Genomic DNA, 8,436 nt, shown 5'->3' with positions numbered 1-8,436 from the left:
AGACGTCATTTTATAACCTTTCACCAGATTACGCCACTAATAGTTAACTCTACACACCACTTGAATAACGGACATCTTGTGGTTCAGGAGAATGAACATTACCGCATAGAATCTAACGCGGCTACGGGTGAAGAAGGGTTCAATCACGAAGATTTAACCGCCCCTGAAAATTTTGCAGAATCTACACAAAGTTTCCAGATGCAAACAATAACTCCACCATCCCATTTGCATGCGTCTACAGAAGGCAGCCCAGCAAACTTTGGTGTTTCTGGAGAAAGTCTGAACCACAATGAGAACAGCTCTATGTACGATCTGTACCAAGGAACATTTACATCATCCAACTTGTACATGCATACAATAAACTCGGCAAACAATACAACTTACACAGAAGGTGTAAATTAAGCAGGTGAATTTGGAAGTTCTTTAGAATGAGAATAAAGGCGTTTGACATATCTGTAGAAGACTTATCTGTATCTAGACTTTCTCAGATACTTATGCCCCCCCCCCCTGCAAAGTGGCGTGATCCTGACGTCACTGCTGGAGATAGAAGGGTCATTCTGTGAACAAGGTCGACGGAGATTGACCGAAAATTTAGGGGTACTACGGGTTCTTATAGTTTGATTAAGTGTTGGAAGTGAAGTGGTAGCATTTTTCTATAATGCATTCTACCAACACAGATGAACTTTTATGCTAATTTGAGATGCTCTCTCACTGGTCGTGTCAGTGAAGACATACGCAATGTACAGTATGTACAGGTACAGGGAAATTCTCCACTTTTCGACAAGAACAATTAACAGTGGACCACGGCACAACCTCCTGTACAAATGACTGCAACCCTTTCCATTTTCGTGCATGTCAAATAAGCGACACAGCCGGAAGTCATTGGTCCATAAGCTGGGTCACTAATCACTGTACTACGCACGCGGTGCAAAAAGGTATGCCAATTGTCTATGTCAATCTGGAAAAATATGTAGACTGATGTACCAGCACAGAGTAACAAATGTATAATTAAAATGACAAGTAGACAATGAATCTATGATAGCCAGATACAGTACTATCAGATTCACATCACATACGGATGCGAGTGACTGTACGTGAGTACCGACAAAATGCATTCTCTAACGCCTAACTATCAGTGGCAATAGGAAAGACTGGTAGTGACAACCTGCGTACTTGTTCTTTAAAACTCATGGGCACAGCGTGATCAGTAGGATTTATCAGAAATGATTGGGTGCATGTACGCACGGTGTCGTTTTAGGTCTGACTGAACTCACAGAACAGCTATATGTATGGCACTGCAGCGTCATGCCTTACATGGTAACGATTAACGATCGAAACATTACCTCACGTATACATAATTGGTGAACGTACCGGACCACTAAATGTCTTACGGAACTCTTGCAGGTACAGTGGAAGACCGGCCAATTGAATATTAAGAAAACGATACAGAATAAAATGCTCAAGGAGAAAAATGCATCAAACACGTAAAAAAGGAGCCCGAGCCAAACTTCTGCTTGGAGAGTACGTCCACGACCATCAACAAGACTTAGTACTTCAGAATCTGTGTAAAATAGGTCCATTTCTTTGCCAATGTGTCGACGGTCGGCTTTTTCGCCACGGACTTTCTTTATTCCAGGATGTAGTAGTAGTCCACTGTGTTCTGCTGAACACCCTGCACATCTAGGTGGTAGACTTGTAACAAAACACGTGTTACTGGTCACGAACTGTTCCTCGATACAAGGACTTGGACACACACGTGTTGTTTTAGTTCTGTTGTAATTGGTCTGAGGCGTGGAAACAATATCCTCGGCTATTGACACTAGAGAAGGTTAGTTATGGAAATCAAGGTTTTCTGTCCAAGTATCGGGCGTCATAAAACAAGGCACATGTAGGAATGTTACAAAAAGGAATACAGTCCAACAAGAGATCTAGTGTTTTTTTAGCAAACAAAAGATAGAATGGTGTACATAGTGTGATGTGCCTTACATATGTAACATGCACTTTGTAATTTTACTGCTTTTGTGTATCTAGTTGTATTATCAATCTTGATTATAAGTACATCATTGCAACTGCTGACTTAATCAATCACATAATAAGGGACATGCACTTACTGAAGTCACACCAATTCGTGTAGATGGTCAACCCCTTTACTGAGTAAAGTTGGTGATAGATGCAGTTTTTGTATGCCAAAAGTATTACTTATTTTACTGGTGTGCATATGGTGTGCTGTGTCGTGAAATTACAATAATTACATGTATTTTTGTCATTTTATAGCTTAGGTGTGTTTTGTTTTCTCAGATGTTCCTTGAAATAAGTCACATGTACTCGGATATACTCGGACAATTGCTTTTTAACATACTTTTGAGGTGGTATAGCCCTGTATAAAACAAAAGGTGAACTACACTTTGTGTGTGTGTATTGTGTATGAATTGAAAATGTAAAAAATGAAATTGTGACATTTATCTTTTCTTGAACTGATAATAGTAATTATTGAAATTAAAAGGCACATTTGTATAGATGACGAATTCGTGGAATTCATTTTTGTATGTATATACATAGATACATACATGGAAATAGACCTGTTAATGAAAGCTCCTTGGAATAAGCTTAGCTTATTACCATACGAGCAATCGCGATGATGTCACGGTGACGCAGTGGTAGGCAAAAAGCAGGTGTTTGGCAAAAGATTGATTTACATATTAACCAGTAATTTGAGCCGCTAATTTGAATATCAATTTTGATCCAATCTACTGACGTCATGGTAGGCAACAACCATCCAATACCCCGGATATAAACAACAACAGCGATCGATCGTACTGGTGCAGTAGGTTCACATGAAGCAAACTGTGACGTTTCTCTCTTCCCAGCTAAGCATATTATGCTTAAAACGTGTCCAGATGTGTATTGTTCATGTCTGAGAGTCATTGATCTTTGACCTATTACCCACAATTGATCTCGCATGCGCTGTATAATACATAAAGCGGCTTATCATACATGTCACAAATATGATACTCCCACTTCTTCAAAGACAGCTATTGATTCTAGAAGCATTTCGTCGAAATTTATGCGAATAAAGTCCGAACTATGACATTTTCTTCTGAATCCCGTCTCCTGCAATATTGCGTGAAAGTTAAGGTATGGAATATCGTTGATTGATCTAAGCGCTCTGTTTGAAAGTAGTACGACTGTTAACCTAGCTAGTACGTAAACACAGATAGTCTACGTATCTATAGTTATCCATATCTTGCGCCAAGTTGTCTGTATAACTTATTTCGAAAAACAAATCTCGTGTATTGGTAAACATTATGCTGTTTTTGTGTATTGTACAGTTACCAGCGCTTGTGTTTTATATAATAGCCCCGGCTAGTTGGGTAGCCCTGGCAATGTTTCTATACAGCCGAATAAGTCAAATCAAATCATCATTACATTCTGTACTATGGCGACGTTCCCTTGAAGGGCCATTGTTGCTATTCTGCTGTGTATCGTCATCCAATCCCTCAACGGCATTGTAGATAGCTTCACGCTCCTCCTTTTCTGCCCCGAAACTTTCCAGCCAAAACATGTACAGGTTTTTCATTTGCTCCTTTAGATCCCCAACCTACAGAAGAAAAAAACATTTACAGGTTCTTCATTTGCTCCTTTAGATCCCCAACCTACAGAAAAAAAAAAAACATTTACAGATTCTTCATTTGCTCCTTTAGATCCCCAACCTACAGAAGAAAAAAAACATTTACAGGTTCTTCATTTGCTCCTTAGATCCCCAACCTACAGAAGAAAAAAAAACATTTACTGGTTCTCTATCTGCTCCTTTAGATCCCCAACCTACAGAAGAAAAAACATGCACAATATGAAAAATTATATTCCCTAGCCCTTTTTCGATCCGACATCTGAGTGTTGAAATTCAAAACAGACTTCCTGTGTCTTTCATACCCTGTTAACAGATTAAGGGTTCGAACAAAGGCTTTGCAAAGTTGATGTAAGAATGTGTAGTAAACATTGTTTGTTCATTTTATCAATTTGCTTGTGCTTGTACAATGTTTATCTGTATAATACATCTGTATCTGTACAGTGTAAATTTGGAGTCTGCAGAGAATGTCACTGATAAAATATATCTGCTGTGGCCTAAGCTACAGGTACGCTGCGAAATAGACAAACGTTAAGAGGGGTTCACACATGCGTATTTATTCAAGCCCGCATGAGGTCCGTATGGAATTAAACAGGCTCCACGCACAAGAAGCTGTAAAATAGTAGAAATTGGGGCAAATATTGACAGAAAACATGCCAGACGAGTTAGCTGGGTCGCACACCACTCCTCTACCAGATAACTATTTGTTATCTCTCTAGTATCTCTCCAATTTCTACTATTTTTTCGGCGACCTGTGGAGCCTGTTTGAGTAAGAATTCCATACGGACCTCATACGGAAATGAATATATACGCACGTGTGAACCCACCGTAGAGCCGTCGTACCGTGTTGTATCCCGCTCCTTGAAGAGTCGATCCCAGCTTCTCACCAACTCCCGGTACATTCATGACAGGCGTGTCTTCGGAATCAGAATTTGGGCTGGAAAACAGACGCCTTGCAATTGGGGCTGGAAAAATATTGAGAAATGCAATATGATTAATAATGGTTTATTCAAAAGTCAGACGTCACAGTTGCCACCTTGCAGCCAACGGCTGAATTGCGTGGTAAACTACACAAGATAAAAATGTCAAGAGCTCTATATGATACACTGATTAAAATATACTGGTCTAAATACACAAGTTAAAATCGTCGGTTAACGACGTTTACAGTTGATACAGTTTCGGGGTGTTTAAATCACAGATGTTCATAGAATATCATACATATATATAGGATATTATCATACATATATAAAACAGTTCAAAACACAACGAGTAGCGAACACAGTGAAGGCAATTAAGCGTTCAGAAGTCTAGTCATGTGAGGAACAGCGCTGGATCTATATCTATCAGTCTTACAGTGTATAATGTCTAGTTTCTGTGATGATCGTGTCGACCTTCCACTTATTTCCCCCCGAGAAGAAGGGAGAAGGTGTCTGAATTGCTCAGATGACTGCAGTGATCTGGCGAACTTCATCGTTAAGGCTTCGCGACGGTCTTCGAGTGTGGGTAGGTCTAGTAAGTCACGTGCCTTGGTGTAGGACGTAAAGTCAGGGCCTAAAATGATTCTGCAGGCACGTCTTTGAACAGATTCGATCTTCTTACTGAGCACGCTGGGTAGTCCGGGGTGCCACACGGGGGCACAGTACTCAGTTATGGGACGGATGTAAGTGATGTAGACTGTCACAAGATCTTCGGTTGGGAGGCGGAAGTGTTTGAGTTTACATAGGAGAAAGAGCCGTTGACTGGCTTTCTTATACATAGTGTTGACATGAGTGTTCCACTTCAGGTTTGATTGAAGATGTATTCCAAGGATTTTCATAGATGGTACTTCTTGGAGGACAACATTACTGACTGTGAGTGGGCGAGGGATGTAAGGGACTCTGTTGAATTGTATGTACATAACTTTGCACTTTCCAGGGTGGAGCATCATGTGGCTTTCTTTTGACCAGCTGTCCAAGTCAGTTAGGTCCTGTTGCAGGTGTGACGGGCTTACAGGTGGGTTTCGGACTTCCAGCATGTTCAAATCATCAACAAATTTCCAGCGCTTGGAGAGAGCTTCTTGTGCTGCACTATTAATGTAAGCAGTGAAGATAAGGGGGCCCAGTAACGTACCCTGTGGCAGACCACAAGTGATCAGAACGCTGTTTGAACACGAGCCGTGGTATCGCACCACTTGGCGTCTGTTTGTGAGAAAATCGGCTATCCATCTGACCAACGAAGGCCGCAGGCCGAGTTCAACAAGACGGCAAATCGCGACTGTGTGGCTGACTCTGTCGAAAGCTTTGCTATAGTCAGTAGAGACTAGGGAACAAAGAGTATTAGGCTTGTCACATGCCTTGAATAAAGTGTTTGTCATGTCTAGGAGGCAGTGAGTGGTGGATCGGCCTTTAATCCCACCGAACTGCTGAGCGTCAATGTTCGGGAGGATGTCTGTCATAGCCCACTGGCAGATGAAGTTTTCTGCGACCTTACTCAGGAGTGATGTTAAGGAGATAGGCCGAAGTTCATTTACGGACGGTGGTTTGCACTTGGGGACTGGGACAACGGTGGCGTTTTTCCACTCATCTGGTACTAAACCCTGTTGGAGCGATGAGTTTAGTATGTCTGCCAGCGGAACACTCAATTCATAAGCAAACTCTTTGATCAGCTTGCCGGGAATGGCGTCGGGACCAGCCGCTTTACGAGTCTTGACCTTTTGCAACTTCATGTAGACGTCCCAGTGATTTACTGTAGGCGGAGGTCGGGCCGGTAGGTAAGCTGGTAGCAATGATAAATCCAACGGCGGTAGGGAGTTGATCACAGTTGCAAGGGATTTGTTTATTGCGTTAGCAATACTAGGTGTGTCGCTGGGATCCAAACCGTCGATCTGGATGTCAGGCTCCGAGCGGTTAGAGTTGGCCATGGACTTGATCTGCCTGTGCCACGAAGCGATGTCTTCTTCTTTTAATGATTTGACGTTCGTGTGGTAGTACTTTGCCTTTGATGCGTGGATCTTGCGCTGTACGTTGTTTCTTAGATGACTGTATGTCATTTTGTCATTGTTCACGAAGGCTTTTTGGCGCAGGTAGATCAATGACTTGATTTCAGGTGTAATCCAAGGTTTGTCGAACATGTGTAGGCGGGTGAGTTTTACGGGGAAGAAATGGTCCATCTTGGATTGCAGGGTGTTGTAGAAAACACGGGACTTCTCGGCTGTGGTTGGGGCTGACAGGACTTCCGACCAGTCATGGGTAGTAATCCACTGACCGAATAGACGTATACTTGAGTCACGGAAAGGCCTACAAACCCGCTTGATGATCTTGTTGCTGACAGGTGTACTCTTTGCTTGCACGACGACGGTGTTATGGTCACTTGTGGCAAGGGGGTCGGATATGCTCGGAGTGGAATAGTAGGAGTTCAGGTTGGTGATTATGAGGTCAAGGGTAGCTTGGTCTCTTGTAGGGCGGTCTACCAGTTGACGTAGGTTGTGGGACATACACAGTTTGCTAACATCTACGCGGTTGAAATCACCACCGATGATTATCCCAATGTGTGGGTGCTTAACCTGGAGGGAATCAACGGTGTTCACTAAGTGGTCGATTAGCAACTCACTGTGTGGAGAGTCCGGGGGTGAATAAACAGCGCAGACCGCTAGACTGGATACATTCCGGGGGAGTCGATGTGGTCGTACCTTCACCCAGGTGCACTCTAACTCCTCAGGAACGGGGATATCAAGGACGCTCGAGTGGATGTCATCCCTGACATATACTGCGACCCCACCTCCTGGTCGTCCCACGCGTGGTCGGGAGAACGTCGTATAGCCATGAATGTCTGTCATCACGGCTAGTGACTGTTCTTGGAACCATGTCTCGGAGATGATAGCGACACCAGAATGGAGGTCACGGAGTCGTAGTTCCAGTTCCTCAAGTTTGTTGCTCAGTGACCGGGCGTTACTGAGAAACAGTGAAGGTAGATCATAAAACGTTTTCTGTTTAGGTTTATGATGAGTGACGCATGGATGCTCACAAGATGACGGAGACGTGACAATCCTTGTCAAAACACGGCTTGTTGTAGCACACTGACGGCTTCTAGGCAGGAACGACTGGAATCCATCTGATTTGCATTTGTGTACTCGGATATGGCTTGAGTCAGGTAAGGACGCTGTACATTTGCATACGAAGGGTCTATTGCCGATAATGGGAGAAATCTTACGTTGAAAGAGTTTCCCTGCTTTCTTCCCTCTTGGCCTGCATCTCCATTTCCAGATTCCGAGGCGGAGTAGATGTTCCTTCAGGTCTGGACCAGTCGGCACAGCTGCCCGTTTTAGTCCTCGCAGGAAATTCAAGGAGTACCGCAGCAGCGGGGTCTGCGCCCATGGTGGAGGCATTTCCGGTCAGACTCTCAACTCACAAATTCGTAGAAATCTCTTGCCACTATGCCCAAACTTGTCTACAAGAGTTCCATAAACATTCGGGAACAGTTCACAAACATAGTTTCGAAGTAGGGCTAGGTCTCGCGTAAAATAAACACTAAAAAGAGGAATAATTGGCAGAGCTCAATACATACGTGGCTGCCCCCAAGGAGCGCCACCTAACCGTGATTAATCGTAATCACATATTAGGTATTCGTGCTACGTATGTGTCGAAGCTCGGAATATATATATGGATAAAAGGGGGAACAATTGTTGAATTTTTCGCTGCCCCTTCTTTACGAATCTTTTACATTATCTTTATGAAAAATAGACCATCTGGATTAGTGAATAATTTTATTCATAAATTCTGTGTAGTTTAAGGCGTCAGGAAACAGTGTATGACATGTTAATAATATTAGTAAGC

General features: G+C 42.9%; 1 protein-coding gene across 1 annotated transcript; it reads right to left on the bottom strand.

The window, feature by feature from the left end:
• Nucleotides 1-3,786: 3,786 nt before the first annotated feature.
• Nucleotides 3,787-8,190, bottom strand: LOC118424306. Its single transcript, XM_035832851.1, has 5 exons — nt 7,814-8,190; nt 6,020-7,554; nt 5,225-5,311; nt 4,469-4,590; nt 3,787-3,822 (listed from the first exon to the last, which is right to left on the bottom strand). Exons 1-5 carry the CDS (start codon nt 7,975-7,977, stop codon nt 3,787-3,789), a joined length of 1,944 nt encoding a protein of 647 aa, XP_035688744.1. The 5' UTR covers nt 7,978-8,190.
• Nucleotides 8,191-8,436: the final 246 nt, after the last annotated feature.

Source organism: Branchiostoma floridae, chromosome 10, assembly GCF_000003815.2.
Source record: "Branchiostoma floridae strain S238N-H82 chromosome 10, Bfl_VNyyK, whole genome shotgun sequence".
NCBI lineage: Eukaryota > Metazoa > Chordata > Leptocardii > Amphioxiformes > Branchiostomatidae > Branchiostoma > Branchiostoma floridae.
Note: the sequence above shows the minus strand (reverse complement) of the source record. Positions and strands in the feature narration are given on the sequence as shown.